Below are 16,817 nucleotides of genomic sequence, written 5' to 3'. Positions count from 1 at the left end.
TTGCCCACCCGAACTAAACTTTTAACCAACACCAACCCAGAAAAACAAAACAGAGGAACCAAAATTAGAGATGTTTGAAACATTTTAGCCAGTTGCCCCAACCCAAGAGTGCAAGCATGAGAAAGTAATGTGAGGGGTTTCTAGATCTGAATAACGAATGACCTGACTTCTAACTTTGATGATGTTGCGTCCTGATGGCACATGCTTTGGCGATCCTCTGATACATACTTAGTGCATATATCTTTCCCCACTATAATATGCGTCTCCGATGTTATTTCCTTCCTCTTTGCGAACATTACAAGTAGCGACAGAACGTATCAGTGCTGGTTAATGCACAAATGGTTGTAGGTATATTTCGACTTGCAGTCTTAGATACATCCTTCCTACCTGCTCTTAGGAATGTATAGTATTCTAGGCTGCCTGACAAAGTGGACTGGTAATTTGGCTCCCAAACTTCATGTTTCTGTGTGGATCATTTTGCTCGATCTTCTCTGCGGCGCTGGCACTTCATCAAATTGTGTGGAAATTGTCTGCATTTTATTTAACGAGTGTTCACATTTTGCTTAGAGGATGTGGCACTATATTTAGTGTATTAATATGGAGTAAGCCCCATTGAACATACTGAGTAGGCACTGAAGTTAAAACTACGTCTTACATGCATCTTGTCTTTCTTCTTTCCCAGCTGGAGTAATTATAGTGGGAAATTTGAACAGCTTAAGCCGCACTAGCGCTGCCATCCCTGCTGATTCTTACCAGATTGGAGCCATCGCTGGCATAATTATTCTTGTCCTTGTCGTCCTCTTCCTGCTAGCTCTATTCATCATTTATAGGCAAAAGCAGAAGGGGAAGGAAACAAATATGCCTGCAGTTACCTATACTCCTGCCATGAGGGTCATCAATACAGACTACAGTATTTCAGGTAGGAACACAGTGGTACAAAGCTTAATCCTGTCTATGCTGAGTGCATACTTTAGCAAACGGCAGGTTTTCTCTGACTTTCAGAACTGTTTATCCTCTTTTAGCTTTATCAAGTTCATATGCTGTGTATTTTCATGCACTTACAGGTGTTTAGTAACACTTTACTATGTCAGCAATTTCTGTAGTGACACAGTGCCTATAGCAAAGACTCTATACAAGCAGCACCCCTTGTCTGTTTATTTTTATTTTATTTTATTATTAAATTTGTATACCGCTCTATACCCATTCATCTCAGGGCAGTTCACAACATAAATACTTTTGTTTATTAAACTATTTACCGTATATGCCGCCTTTCAGCGCAAGTCTCTCCAAGGGTTAGGTTGCTCAGTAGAACACGAGGCTCTTAATCCCAGGGTTTTGGGTTCAAAACCTACGACTGGCGGAGGATTCCTGCATTGCAGGGGTTGGACTTAGATGATCCTTTCAACCCTGTGATTCTAAAAAATGTTTTCGCCAAGTTTGCCCATGGTTTTTGGCTACAATAGATGCTGTCAAATGTGGCTAGCCAAGGACTGTACCCATCAAGATGCTTATCAGAGAATCACTCTGGAGGAGAAAGAGAGAAGATATAACATGTAGACACGCAAGGCAGACCTATCAGTCAAAATCTGAAAGGCAGTGGGATTGTATCATATAGAGGAAGATGCATTTTAGGAACAGAAAAACAATCTGTATTGATCATATAAATCCATATTGTATTTTAATTCTAGGCGAACTGTTGGCTTGTTCTTCAGCATAGTTGCGTAAGGCCAAAGATGAGCAATGACACAGCACTCACTTTTTCATTCCTTTCACAGAGACGATGCCTCACAGTAATAGTGGCAATGCTAACAGCCATTACTTCTCCAACCCAAGCTATCACACTCTAACGCAGTGTTCAAACCAAGTGAATGCCAACAACATGGACAGGATGACTTTGGCAAAGGTAAAAATATACATTAGCTACATACTTAGGGAATGTTGTTCCTGGTATGTTAACATGTATAAAAGGTTAGGGGACGCGGGTGGTGCTGTGGTTTAAGTCACTGAGCCTCTTGGACTTGCCAATCAGAAGGTCGGCGGTTTGTGACGCATTGTGAGCTCCTGTTGCTCTGTCCCAGCTCCTGCCAACCTAGCAGTTCAAAAGCACACCAGTGCAAGTAGATAAATAGGTATCAGTGCGGTGGGAAAGTAAATTGCATTTCCATGCGCTCTGGTTTCCATCACGGTGTCCTGTTGCGCCAGAAGCGGTTTAGTCATGCTGGCCACATGGACAAACGTCGGCTCCCTCAACCTGAAAGCGAGATGAGCGCTGCAACCCCACAGTCGCCTTTAACTGGACTTAACCATCCTTTACCTTACCTTTACATGTATAAAACACCATATCTTTTTATTTGCACTACAGTTGCTCTCTCTATGACAAATGTTGCCGAGCAGTTGCCATCTTCATTCTCTGCCTTCTGTCTTTATTTGAAACAGTCAAACAACAACCAACTGTTTGTGAATCTTAAAAATGTGGATTCTGGAAAGCGAGGCCCTGTTGTGGACTACACAGGAACCCTACCTGCTGACTGGAAGCATGGAGGCTACCTCAATGAGCTTGGTACAGAAATAAATAATAATAATAATAATAATAATGCCAGTTTTGTGCATCACAATTTGTGTTTTATGGGGGGAAGACAACATGCGTCATTTCCATCTCTCTTTGCAAAGAGAATATGGTGATGTTTTCCAGCTATCTCCCCAAGAGTATGGCTTCTGGGAATTTAACTATGATATATAGGCAGATTAATGCAGGCTCTTAATATATGCAGTTATACAGACCTTAGGGTGGCAAGAATGTCCGACAAACTTGTGCATTAAAAATGAAAAGACTAAATTGCAATAGATTTTTAAAATGACTGTTTTGGGAATTTAAGGCTGCTGTTTTTATCCCAATTTAATGCCATCATGCCTCTCAATATTTTACAGGAGCTTTTGGAATCGATAGAGGCTGTACAGGGAAATCTCTGAAAGGTGAGTTTTCTTACAGATCTAAATATATTGGGGCTCAGAGAATGGTCTTGGGGCATCTTATGTTGCAGCCTTGTTGAATCTAAGCAGCCCGTGGGCCTGATCAGTCCTGCACGTGAGCTCACCTGGAGCTCCACAATAGACTGGGTTAGAGTCTAACTCTAACTTACTTGAAAAGGATCGTTGTGGATATCATTTTGTTCATTAGTTTGTTTCACTGTGTTAAAATATGAAATCCGAAAATGTCAAAGGAGACTTGCCAAAAAGCAAAAAGATCATTTGATTTTTAAAGATCATATGCGTTTTGCTTAATTTTGTCATTAAAATATATTATTTTTTGAAGAGAACAATTAAAACATTTTTTTCCTGTTTTCTCAGATCTAGTAAAGAATTCTGAATACAATTTAAGTAACTGCTCCTTAAGCAGTTCTGAAAATCCTTATGCCACTATTAAAGACCCGCCAGCACTGACACCAAAACATACAGAATGTGGATATGTTGAAATGAAGTCTCCAGCACGAAGGGATTCTGCCTATGCAGAAATTAGTAACTCTGCTTCCACTAACAAGAATGTCTATGAAGTTGGTGAGTCCTGACAGAGTGTTTTGCCATCATTGTACACACAAATGCACATCCTGGAAGCGTTTCTCAAGTTAAAAATAATACGTATTTTACAAAGTGTGGCTGAACTGAAAACCAGGCATAAGCTCACAATGCATAATAGATGAACATATGAAAAACAGTATTCCATTCATGTCTTTATTTAGTAAAAATAATTCTAGCCCCTTGCCCTTCATCCATATACGGTACATACCTAGGGTATGTTTAATTTTGTAGTTAACTTGCATTTTCATGAATATACTGAGTTACAGTTATTTCACAGTCTTCTTTAATGTGACTGAAGATTGTTTGATGCTGTATCAGAAATACTGAAGGCTTTTAAAGTACAGAAAACCACAATGGGAATACTACGTTAATTTTCATTAAACGTTGTGATTGTTCATCCAATATCGGAGCACCAATGTGTTTGTATGTTTTTATTATTGCAGAACCTACAGTCAGCGTTATCCAGGGAACGTTTAATAACAAGGGACCTTTCAGCCAAGATCTTTACGATCTGCCAAAAAACAGCCACATCCCCTCTCATTATGACCTGCTGCCTGTTCGCGATAGTCCTGCATCTTCAGAGAAAGACGAAAGCAGCGAATGACACCGGAGGCACATTCTGGAGCATAGCAGAGCTCTTACGGAGAACTAGGATCTAGTGATCCCTTTTCTTCTACTTCACCATCTGCATTCAGTAAACGTTTTGCTGTACATTAAACCAGGAGAAACAAACTATGGTTTGTATACATTCATGGCAGATGGATAGATGCCAGGCTTGGAAGACCCTGTCAGTTTTTCCATTGCAATTAATGTTTAGAGAATGAAATGCCAAACCTGTACTGGCTCAAAGGTACAAGCTTGAGAACGATTCTTGTGCCAGCTGTGTTGTTGTTCCTACAATGGACGGCAATTTTCTTTTCACTAGCTCAGCTTGCATAGTTGACATGCAGCCAAGACTGTACAACCTACCAAATACTCACTTAGCCACATCATCTGAGTTGCTAGTTACTCTGGAAAAGAAAAGAAACCAATGGTGTTGCTGGTTTTTCTTTCCACGTGTAAGGAGAGATGCGGTCTTAGAGCATATCCGATTACAGTGCTGGATTGATTTGGGAAAGCCAAGGCAAAATACTTACTCCATTGCTGGTAATGGAAGTATAATACAGGAGTTGTTTGGAATGTCTGGGAATTCCTGGATAAATATGGCTAAAGGTTATGTGCACCGGCGCTTGCCAAACGATGGGCACGATTGAGACTCACGGTTAGCAATTCCGAGTAAAGTTTCTGCTCTATGCAAGTAATAATGCATAACATATCAGCAATTGTTCCATAAACATGTGCGTTAGATGGTTTATTTTTGTCAAAATGGATTGAATGAGTGGGTAAGAGAAAAGGCAAAATGTAGTGTATGCTGTACATTTTAAATGCAAGAGAAGGTTTCAGTTTTATAAACAAGTAGCACTTGTAACATGGAATAAGAACAATGTTTGATCAATCTTTGTGCGTACTTGTTAAAAAGGCACCTTTTCTTTTTGTAATTGATTTAGGGAAAATATGCTTAAGCTGGTCTTTTGCATTGCTAATAACTTGGCACATATACCCCACATTTCATTAAGTTGTATCTCTATTTTGAAATAATGTAGTTATGTTTTCTAGTGCTTTAGAATAACAGTGCAGAAATATAATATTTTTGACCCTTGTAGTTTTGTCAATGCCCCCATTATGTCTGCTTTAGAAGCACTGTTTTTTATGAAGAAAAATATTTAGATAATTTCAGTTTCTCCACCAGAGATAGGCTAGAAAAGTAATCTTTAAACTAGTGTGTAAACTGTTGAAATTATTCAGATTTTTTTTAAAAAACCCCTGATTTAATGTTAATGCAAGGGATAATGTTCATAACAAGAAACAGTATTAAAAAGAAATAAATCACATTATTTCTCATCAACAGTTTCAACTATTGTTTTCACCCTAGAAGTGTCATCTTTCTGTTCCAAAGGAACATTTTGTGTGAGCCAATTTATAGTTGAAGTGTCACTGAAAGATAAAAATGGCAAAGAAATCTTTCTTTCTCTTTCCCCTGTCCCCTCTCCATGTAGACAATTTAACTTTCCATTGCTAGATTATTTCTAGCCATAATGGGGACAGAGAAAGATGTATTAAGTCTAATCGTTTATGTTTTGTTTAGTTTGCAACATCTCATTTCATCTCCATGGTACATCTGAAACCTAAAGCTGATAAGTAATAAGTTAGGTCTTTTAGGTTACCACTGCTGAGCGTGTTAGTAAAATGTTCTGCTATTGGTTCTCAACCTTTGTACAATATGCTGGGTTCCCAGTACTAGATCTGTTAAATTCAAAGAACTATTGTGACTATGATCCAACAAATGGAACTGAAAACAACTACTGATGTAAAAGCTTTTCTTTTTCGCCACTATGTATTCCTGAAATTGAAATATGCCCTACTTTGTTTTACTCAATGTTATTTAAGCTACTCTCCATCAAAAGGCATTTCCATAGCTTGTTTCAGCCCTTGACATCCTGCGTCCTGCCCTTGACATCCGTACTAAAGGTGTGTAATCTTTGTCGGACCATGCAAATATAAAAGACAAAAATTGAATTGGGGTTGTGGGGTGTGGTTTTTTTGGAATTTGAGCAACACAAATACCTTGCTGTAGAATAGGTTTGGTATGGTGTTGGAATAGCTCTACAATCTTTTTGTATTGTGTTACAGAAACTCACAAATAAAGCCTATCTTTTCTTTTCTTTTGACGTCGTGATTAGTTTTATTTCTAGCCATTCCAAAGCCGCAAGAAATTTGCATGGCGAATTTTTATTATTTATTTATTTAATTTATATACTGCCCTATACCCGGGGGTCTTAGGGTGGTTCACAGAATAAAATCGAGATAGAAAACCACGAAATACATAATAAAAACAAAAACAACCCAAGAACCCCCTTTGCCCTTGAATCCCACTTACCGTTGAAGTGTCATGAATCTCCAAAGTCAGATGTCAACTGCTCACTCCAATCCCCAAAGAGCTACTGATGCAAAACATCAAGAAAAGGGAATGTGTAAAAATAGGGGCTGCTCCTCATATTGCTTGCCAACTCTGCTTAGATCCTGGCAGCCCCTATTCCTCAGAGCTCACCCCAAATCCACCCCTCCATCCTTATAGCAGTGGCTCAAATCTTTTCAGGCTGGCAGTCGAGATCTTTATTTCCCACCTGTAAAAGGCCAGAGAAGACAGGTGCATGGGGCTATCCACCGATCAATTACCTTATATTATTTGAAGCCCTGATTGCCAGGAATATTGTAGCAAAATACAGAGCTTTCAAAGTGCCCCTTTGTGAATAACCCCTTGCAGGGGTGATGACAGAAGGCTTTCAATCCTCACTGGGGTTTGAAGGAGATGGAGCCGGGCACTGAAGGAGACAGGTGGGAACATGCCTTCCAATTCAGCCCCCCACACTTGCATGGCAAGGCCCTGGGCCCCGTAGTTCCATTATATAATAAACAGACACGGATGATTCAGGTTAATGGGCAAAAAACAGGCCACAACTTTATTGGTTACAGATGTGAGCAGTTTGGCTTAGGCACTGGGTGAAACCAGACTATCCCGACTCCTGCGCGTCTGCAAGGAGTCACACTAAGGGTAAACCAACAGTTGGGGGAGCCCTATAACGTATAACATACATAACATGCAGCTATCATCGCCTTTCAGACATTTCCCGTTCAAAATAGTCTTCCCCAAGCTACTTTTTCAACCATGGCAGAAATTATACGGATTGCCTGTTTAGAACGGCTTTTCATCCCGTGAGAATCTTGATCGCCCTGTGTAGCCCATATGGAAGTTGGGTAAATGGCAGCCCAAATCCATCTGTTAATGGAGCTGCCATTAACTGAATAATATCAGAATGTGAGATGGGAGTTGCATCTGTATCATGCTAGCCAGCCTTACTGAAACTGCTAAAATGCCCACAAATTTAAGTACAGTGGTACCTTGGTTCTCAAACTGAATCCATTCCGGAAGTGTTCCAAAACCAAGGCATGCTTTCCCACAGAAAGTAAAGTAATGCAAAACAGATTAATCCATTCCAGACTTTCAAATAGAACCCCTAAAACAGCAATTTAACATGAATTTTACTGTCTAATGAGACCACTGAGCCGTAAAATGAAAGCAATAATCAATGTACTGTACTATAAAATAAATAAGACAGTATTGTAGATGATAAAAAAATTAACTTTTTTTCTTCTTACGTGCACTGATGATAGTCAATGTTTAGATGAGGAGCTTTTATCCATTTCTGCAGTCACACAATCAATAGCTGAAATGGGTTCCACACAGTCACAAAAACAAATTAACCGAAAGAGCCTCAAAAACAAAAACACAAAATAAATAGCAAAAACAAAAGTGCCAAACTTAATCCGTGCCAGAAGTCTGTTTGAAATGTTCGAAAACCAAGGCATGGCTTCTGATTGGTGCAGGCACCCCAGAAACAATAGCCGGCAGCCACATCAGATGTTCGGCTTCCGAAAAACGTTCGAAAACCGGAACACTTCCGGGTTTTCATGGTTTTAGAACCAAGGTGTTTGAGAACCAAGGTACCACTGTACTGGGGCACAAGCTTCCATGAGCTCTCAAAAGAGAATGACGGAATGAATGACAGAAGTGGACCAATGGAGCTTTCTCATGTCAATACCGTTTGGCATGTTCCCCTGCCCCTGCTTGAATTCATATGTTTGAAAGCTTGATGTTTCGTTTTCCAAAGAGTTCTCTGATGTCATCACCTCTGATTAACATCTTCTTTTGGCATATGCCGTTGACGATATTTGACTTTGAAGTTTCGAGAGGAAGTTGAGAGCTGCAGGGCTTCAGGTGTAAGACAGCAGCATCTCTCTTTCTGTTCCTGGGGAAATCTCTCTGCTTTTTTCCCTGGCAAAAAGCACTGTCTTGTGCTTTGCTTCCCCCCAGTATTGAGTCCCAAAGAGCTTTTAATACAGGAGCCACTTTTCACTGCAAAGCTAGCGTTCCATCTTTGACATTTTCTCTTTCTCTGCAACAGCTGTGTTGGTGCGTGAGCATCTTTTTTTGGGTTTCAATTTCTTTCTGCAGCAGAGTTTCGTTTACAGAAAAGTTTTCCTGCACCTTTTACTGTATTTTTCGCTCTATAGGACGCACTTTTTCCCCTCCAAAAATTAAGGGGAAATGTGTGTGCGTCCTATGGAGCGAATACAGGCTCCTTGCGCTGAACTCCGAAGCCTTTGCTCTCCCGGCTTCAGCTAAAGGAACCCGAAGCCTTTGGAGTGCAGTGCGAGGTCCCGCTGCACTCCAAAGGCTTCATCCACGTACCTGCCTGGAAGCTGGAGGAGGAACAGAAGGGTCTCCTTCTGTTCCTTCTCCAGCTTCACTTGAAGAGGCGCTGCACAGTTCTCCCTCTCTGTGCAGCGCCTCTCCTTTGCAAGAGAGGCGACGCGCAGAGAGGGAGAACTGTGCAGCGCCCCTTCAGCCACTCACCTGCCTGGAAGCCAGAGGAGGAACAGAAGGGACTCCTCTTCTCCGCTCGCTGTCTTGGCTTGTGCCATGGCCGCACACAACCCCTCCGGCAGGGAGAGGTTGTGCGCAGCCTGTACGCTGCTCTTTGCGGCTGGGGGAAATAAGATTTTTTTTTCTTGATTTCCCCCTCTAAAAACTAGGTGCGCCCTATGGTCCGGTGAGCCCTATGGAGCGAAAAATATGGTAATTCTTTACAGCAGCAGCATTCCAGCTATCTCTTAGTGAAATTTCCATTACAGGAATAAACACCATTTGGTTCTCTTTCTCAGAGTCTTTACTATTTACAAAACTTTACACTGGTCATTAATAAATAAATAAACAAACAAGCAAACAAATAAAGCAACATAATCTTTTCTTATTTTTGTTATCTGGCCAGAAACCTATTGCTGACTCATTCACACGCTCATTTACACTGACCCAGACTTAGTCAATCACATGACCTATAAGGACACCTGTTGCTGGGGAAATTTTCTGTTGCCTAGCAACTTGTTGAAGACCATTTTCAAGTTTCTTCTAGACTCCAACACAATTTTTTTGGCCGACTTGGAAACGTGGTGTTTGCAGGTGTTTGGCACCATTTTCGGGGGAATCAGAATATGTTGGAATTTTGGTGAAAACCAAAATTGAGGGCTCATTTTTTAATCTTTCGTTAAACATGGGGTTTGCACTGCCAAACGTTGCAGGGGGCATTTTGCAGGTGTAAGACATCGTTTTCGAATGAAAACAATTTCCCCCTCTCATTGGCTTCCTTCATCTTATCTACAGTCATATTTGCTTTAGATGAGAATGTCGCAAGTTGTCAGAGCAATACGGATCCACGAGGTGCCATCGACTCCTACTCCCTTGAAAATGTTCTCAGTGCAAAATCGGTACAATTGAAAACATATGAGATATGCTCTTGACTGTATTTGGGTTATTATGATTGTAAAACCTGATGTTAAGACTGTATAAAATTAATAATAATCATAAAGGGGGGGGGAGGGAAAAAAAAGAAAACGTTCTCAGCAGAGCCAGCCTTTTTCATATATATACACAACTTTGCAGAAACCCGGGAACTTCTCTCAATGGGTTTTTTCTCTTTCCAGTGCCTTGCGCACACCTGCATATACAGTGTATTAATAAATGAGATACAAAGATTCCAACGCCAACGTCTTTGTCATCTTCCCTTTGATCCAGAAGAGGGCAGTAGTATTACAGTGTATTATGGATAAAGAAAACAAAACAAAACATGAACTGCACAAGTGATCCTAATTTTGAATATTTTCTACTGCTTTAATATGGGTCTTTATATAAACAGTTATCAATTAATTACGAAATCAATTTGCTATTTGTTTTGTCGCTGCTTTTGTTGTAAACAAAAATTGCCCTTTTCCCTTATGGGGTATCCAAGAGCCCATATAGAGTCTTTACATAGGTTCCCTATTGGTAGGAGAGAATAATAGAGGCCAACCAGAGAATATTGAGAAGCAAAGCAACTAGTAAGCCTGATCTTTATTGATCTGTTGCAACAGGGTGCTCCCTTCACCCGCAGGAGAGAGGAGGGACCCAGAAAAATGGCGTGCAAGGTCTTATATAGACTTTTGAAATTGCCACCCTGTAGATCAAGACCACCCCCAGAAACATCATACATACATCCACCCCTCAGACCACCCCTCAGATACATCACACCTACATCACAGAAAAGGCGGTCTAAAACAGAAATTTGAATATTGTTTTTCTCCTGTTGTTGTTTATCTCCTGTCTGGCAGGTTACTTGATTGGATTGCCTGGGGAGCCCGGCCATTCTTTTGTAGTGATAAATACTTAGTTCCTGGGCCAGGTCACAGGCTCACACCCTATTCATATCTTAAATGTGCCCTTAAGACAGGATTTGTGAGGAAAGAGACAATGGGGAGGTTCCCACTTTGACCTTGCAGAGAAAACATTTGGTCAGTTTAGGAATCAAAATGGTTCCAGGTTGGTCTTCCTGTGCATTTCTGGTTAGTACATTTATGAACATTTCCATATATCTAAGACCTCAAAATTCCTATCACACTTTCAAACCTGCCGCCTGAAGAAAACAAAAGCGATGCTAACGATTTTGGGAATCCTGAGCATCTCCTGCATATGTATCTTGTCACGTGTTTTTATTTGTTTTGCGGATAGTAGGAAACCTCTCGATTCAGGAGCTTGAATCACACCAGAAAATGATTTGCGGTTAAGGAGATAAGTTGGGGGAACTCTGCCTATCCTGCTGCCCACCGATATCCCGGACTGACCTGGCCAAGGCTGTCTCTGTTGTGGTTTTGGAGGAACCCAGGACTCTTGTCCCAAGCAACTTCAATTTCCATGCCTCAGATGCCTCGGGTTCGGCTCAGGATTTTGTAATAATAAGGTCTTATATATAAAATAAATGTTCATAAATGTACCAACCAAGCACGTATATAGATCATCACAGGAAGACTGACCTGAAACCATTTTGACTCCCAAACTGACCAAATGTTTTCTCTGCAAGGAGGGAGGGGGTCAGGGAGCCTTCCCATTGTCTCAGGAATTGGGAAATCACCAAAGGGTGACAGACTACCAGGAAAGGCAATCAGATAAAGCAGGGGTGTCAAACTCAAATTCATCGGGGGCCGCATCAGCAGTTTGGTCACCCTCAAAGGGCCGGTTGTATCTAGGACTATGTGTTGTCTCTTTATTATCATAAATTATTGTCACTGTATTCAATTATTACTGTTTTTTGTAATAATGTAGACGGTCCAGAAGGATGTTATCGATTGTATCAAAGGCCACTGAGAAATCCAGCAGAACTAGGAAACAAAGTTGTTACAAATAATGAGCCCTAATGAGACGATTGCTGCAATCTTATGTGCATTTACTTGAAACTCCTGGCTTCTGAGTAAACATACACGGCATGGGGCTGTAAATAAAATGTGGGGGGGGGGGAGAGAGAGAGAGAGCTCTGACAGGAAAGCATCAACATGCCTTGTGCACTCTCATTTTCCTTGGCTAATTCCCCTGCCCCCCCCCCATCTTGGGGTGCCATTGCATAGCGCAAAAGGCAAAAGAGCGCGAGCGCGCTGCCTGCAACTGGATCTCCGGCTTCTTCCTTTCCTTCCCCGAGGCGGGAGGGAGAGATCAAGGCGGAGCTGCTGGCAGGGCGGAGAGCGAGCCGCCCAATTGTGTGACCGAGTGATGGAAGGGCTGCATGGAGCCGCGTCCGATCTCCTCCCAGGAATATGCCAGCGGGACAGACATGTGCCGGAAGGCGGGGAGAACCGCCCAGCGCAGGCACGGAGTCCAACTTGTGGAGCTGAGATAGAGAGCCGGGCGCCAGATCGCCTTCCTCGCTTGGCTTGCCGCAAAATTGCAAGAGGAGGAGGAGGAGGAAGGCGGTGGGGGCGGGCAGGGAGCGGACAGGGTGCCAGGGAACACAGCCCCCTCCCATCATGGCCATCATCATCGCCGCCCCCACTTTACATTTATTTTAAGGGTGTTTGGAGTGTGCGCGCGCGCCTCTCTCTCTCTCCCACTCACCCCCCCCCCCACCAGCCACCCCATATTCCCAAAGAACAACTTGATCATGGGCATCGTCGGTCCTGGAAAGGCTGGCTGTGCATAGATGGAGAGGGAGGTGAAATGAAGAGGAAGGGAAGCCCCGGGCTGGTGAAATCCAGCGCGGAGGAGAAGAGGACGCCTCCCGCAGGGCAAGTTAGCACGCCGGGATCCAGCATCCCCGGAGAAGATCCAAGGCTGGAATAAAAAAGTTTCTCCGAGGAGAAAGACTCCCCCTCCGTGGCGCGGAGAGACCTGACCTTCCGCTTGCTCTTTTTGAGCAGTGAGCGGGAGAGAGAAGCCAGCTGCCCGTCTCGCTTCGGCCCCCGACGACGAAGGCGCAAGTTGAGAGACGCGGGGACATTTGAAGCAGCAGCCACATCCTTAAGAGCGACGGGGGGAGGCGAGTAGGGAGCCGCACCATGTAAACTTTATTGTGTCAAAAAAAAAAAAAAAAAAGCAAAAAGAGAGAATAAAAGGTGAAGGCTGGCTGCCGGCGGCGGCTACACAGGCCACATGAGGAGGTCTGGCGGGCCGGATTTGGCCCGCGGGCCTTGTGTTTGACACCCGTGAGATAAAGCATTATCAGATAACTTGGCAGACAGGAAAAACAACAACATTCAAATTTCTGTTGTAGGCCATCTTTTCTGTGATGTAGGTATGATGTTTATGGGGGGTGGTCTTGGGTTACACCCCTTCTGTGATGTATGTATGATGTATAGAGGGGTGGTCTTGAGCTCCAGGGCAGAGAATTTAAAATGTCTATATAATAAGGGCAGGCACACCTTTGTTCTGGGTCTTTCTCCTTTCCTGCGTGGGAGGGGAGCACCCTGTTGCAACAGATCAGTAAAGATCAGGCTTACTAGCTGCTTTGCTTCTCAATATTCTCTGGTTGGCCTCTGTTGACAGCTATGGTCTCTATTTCAGGATCCAGAAAGGTAGACATTAGGAAAAGGGAAGTGTGAGGCCTGCTCAGTATTGTAACCTAGACTGAGACCAGGAAATTAATAAAGGCGAGAGAAGGAGACTCGGCTATACACAAATTACCGTATTTTTCGCACCATAGGGCGCACTGGACCATAGGGCGCACCCAGTTTTTAGGGGGGGGGAAATCAAGGAAAAAAATATTTCCCCCCCAGCCCCAAAGAGCAGTGTACAGGCTGCGCACAACCTCTCCCTGCCAGAGGGGTTGCACACAGCTATGGAAGAAGGCAAGGCAGCGAGTGGGATGGATCCCGCTCACTGTTCTGGCTTCCCCTTTAGCCCCGTGCAGCCTCTCCTTGCCGGTTGCGCGCAGCTATGGAAGAAGCCTGCATTCGCTCCATAGGACGCACACACATTTCCCCTCAATTATTGGAGGGGGAAAACTGCGTCCAATAGAGCGAAAAATACGGTATCTCAAATGCTGAGGTGCCTACAGGTTTTGTGAATATGCAACCTGAATTATAATGAGAAGAGGTGAATGATCAATGTTCCGCAATTTCACTTTTTCTTGGTGCAACCCACAATTTCGGAGTCATAAAGTCATCCCAGCAGCCTCTGGGAAGAACTGACTCAGAATCATAGATTTCATCAAGATGTATTCATTAGTCCCTGTTTCGTAGCAGCTTTTTATTTTAGTAAGGTGATATCACAGGGATATCGGTCGGGGGCTAAGAGCTGTTATCAAGTTTGATTGTTGCAAAAATGCTGCATATATAGAACAAGGTGCTGTGATTAGTGTGATCATTAGGGATGTTATCATCGAGGATACTGGGAAGTGAGAATTTTGCCACCACAGGATTAGCAGAGACCCTCAAAACTCGGGAGGTGTCAAGACAAACACATTTAGCTGTCCTCAGTGGCTAACAGAGAAGTATCAGACTTCAGTAATTAGCTGCAGAGAGTGCCATTGAGCTGGCTTTAAAAGACCCTGATGGCTTGCATTTGTTTTGTTTCTTTTTGCAGCCTTTTCCAACTCTCTAATATCAAAACAAAACAAAACACGATTTAAATCACTATTGAGCAATCACACTTGAGACTGTCCCTTCTTCTCCACCTTGCCGTGCTTCGTCCAAAAGTGCTGTGGACTTTTCCACTAAAAGGGAAGAATTTGTTTACTGCATGCTGTTCGTTGAAATGATGTATCGTTAGTATCCAACACTGAGTAAAATTGCTAAAATGTACAAAACAAGTTCAAAACTGTGTTGGAAATGAAAAGAGCATGAGGGTACTTTCTACCACATGTGGTGGACATGCACATTGGTAAAGGCTTTCTGGGAAATGATATATGATGAATTAAAGAAAATGTTTAAATATACATCTGTTATAAAACCAGAAGCCTTTTTACTAGGTGTAATAGGTGAAATTTTGCCTGAATCCCCCAGAACGGAACTTTCCTCCCTAAAAAAAGCTCAACAATTGCCCCCCTCAAAAGGGGTACATCACCGCTAGTTGTTTTTTTCTGTGAGTAGATTGCAGTCTCTTGGGAGTTGGATGTCTCTGCTGTAGGGCATTGTTTTCAACATGGTAGCATCCTGTCTTGTTGCATGTCCTGATGCTGCCAGGGTCTGATTCTGAATCTGTGAGAGTCAGGGGAAGAGGCTGTGGGTTTTACACAGCAGTGTTAGCTAGCATGGTGATTCTGTTACTGGATCTTTCTGTCCATATGTATCTATACTTCAAAGACCAGATATATATATAGTAGACTAAATTGTATAGAAATTTATTTATGCATGCTGCTACAGCAGCAAGAATGCTACTTGCCCCAAAGTAGAAAGAAGCAGAAGTCCCAGTAAAGGCAGAATGGATACAAAAACTCACGGAATATGCAGAAATGGTGAAACTTACAGGAAGAATAAGAAATCAAGATAACAAACTTTTTATATATAAAATAAAAGAATGGAAATGGTTTATTGAATATTTATAGATAAATTGTAAACAGATAAAAACATTAGTTGCATGATTGCAATAACCTGCAGTTCCACAGGAGTATATATTTAAAGTAGGTAATTAAAGGAGCAAATTTAATGAACTTCGATATGCAGAACATATTAAAAAAATAAATTTAAGGAACCGCAGAAAGAGGGGGAAGGAAGTCAAATTTTGAAATGTTAAATTGATTGTAAAACTAATCAAATGTATAAACTTGAAAAGTATAAATAAAAACTTTTTAAAAAAAGAATATAGTAGATAGCAGTAGATTGTCTTGTGTCTGAAAATGAAAATCACTTTATTACTTTGAACTGTGCAGAAGAGGAGTTTTTCTGTTAACCAGGGACTCTGGAAGAAGCTGTCTGCTAGGAACAGGAAATCTCTGAAATATCTGCTGGGGTTTTGCATCTTCTGCTGTTATATTTTTTCCTGCTTGGCAGGGGGTTGGACTCGATGTCCCTTGTGGTCTCTTCCAACTCTATGATTCTATGATTCTATATCACACTGGTTGAGGTGTGGTGAACTACCGACTGACTTCCACAAGTCACTAACACCAGTCAAACAGCTGTTAAAGGCACAAGGCATTGTTTGCTTTGTTCCTTTGCCTGTACTTCTTGCTGCCAGCTGCTCCTGTTAGAACAGAGCAAATCTCTTCAGTGAGAAAGATACGGAAAATGCCTCACACTCCTTCCTTCTGATTGCTTAGCAGCAGTGATTAAGTGACTAGCAGCAGCAGCAACTTTGCATCTGCCGAATAAGCCTTAGATCGTTGCCTCCACATTTTGCTTTCTAACTTTCTTATATATGGCCTTTTTTTTTTTTTACATGAAAGCTGTGAGGGCCCCCCCCCCCCGTGTGTGAATATGAAGATGAACTTGAAATAATTCAAACTGCTACCCCCAAATGAACACAATTCACCTTTGGTTTACCCTGAAATTAGGAGAATTACTCTCAGATGTACTTCAGAGATTTTTTAACTACAGTGGTACCTCGGGTTACATACGCTTCAGGTTACATACACTTCGGGTTACAGACTCCGCTAACCCAGAAATATTGCTTCAGGTTAAGAACTTTGCTTCAGGATGAGAACAGAAATCGTGTTCCTGCAGCGCAGCAGCTGCAGGGGGCTCCATTAGCTAAAGTGGTGCTTCAGGTTAAGAACAGTTTCAGGTTAAGTACGGACCTCCGAAACAAATTAAGTACTTAACCCGAGGTACCACTGTAGTTCAGTTCATTC

General features: G+C 42.2%; 1 protein-coding gene across 2 annotated transcripts in view; it reads left to right on the top strand.

Moving 5' to 3' along the window:
• Positions 1 to 6,341, top strand: part of MEGF10 (multiple EGF like domains 10) — a 113,745-nt gene extending 107,404 nt beyond the window's left edge. For both annotated transcript variants that reach the window (XM_081880350.1, XM_081880349.1), the window contains exons 20-25: positions 683 to 919; positions 1,776 to 1,903; positions 2,437 to 2,560; positions 2,929 to 2,973; positions 3,349 to 3,555; positions 4,020 to 6,341. In XM_081880350.1, the coding sequence (XP_081736476.1) occupies positions 683 to 919; positions 1,776 to 1,903; positions 2,437 to 2,560; positions 2,929 to 2,973; positions 3,349 to 3,555; positions 4,020 to 4,180 (902 nt within the window). In that variant the 3' untranslated portion in view covers positions 4,181 to 6,341. The remainder of the gene's footprint in view (positions 1 to 682; positions 920 to 1,775; positions 1,904 to 2,436; positions 2,561 to 2,928; positions 2,974 to 3,348; positions 3,556 to 4,019) is intronic.
• The last annotated feature ends 10,476 nt before the right edge of the window (positions 6,342 to 16,817 follow it).

The sequence above is a fragment of the Podarcis erhardii genome (assembly GCF_964252035.2).
Source record: "Podarcis erhardii genome assembly, chromosome: 11".
Taxonomy (NCBI): domain Eukaryota; kingdom Metazoa; phylum Chordata; class Lepidosauria; order Squamata; family Lacertidae; genus Podarcis; species Podarcis erhardii.
Note: the sequence above shows the minus strand (reverse complement) of the source record. Positions and strands in the feature narration are given on the sequence as shown.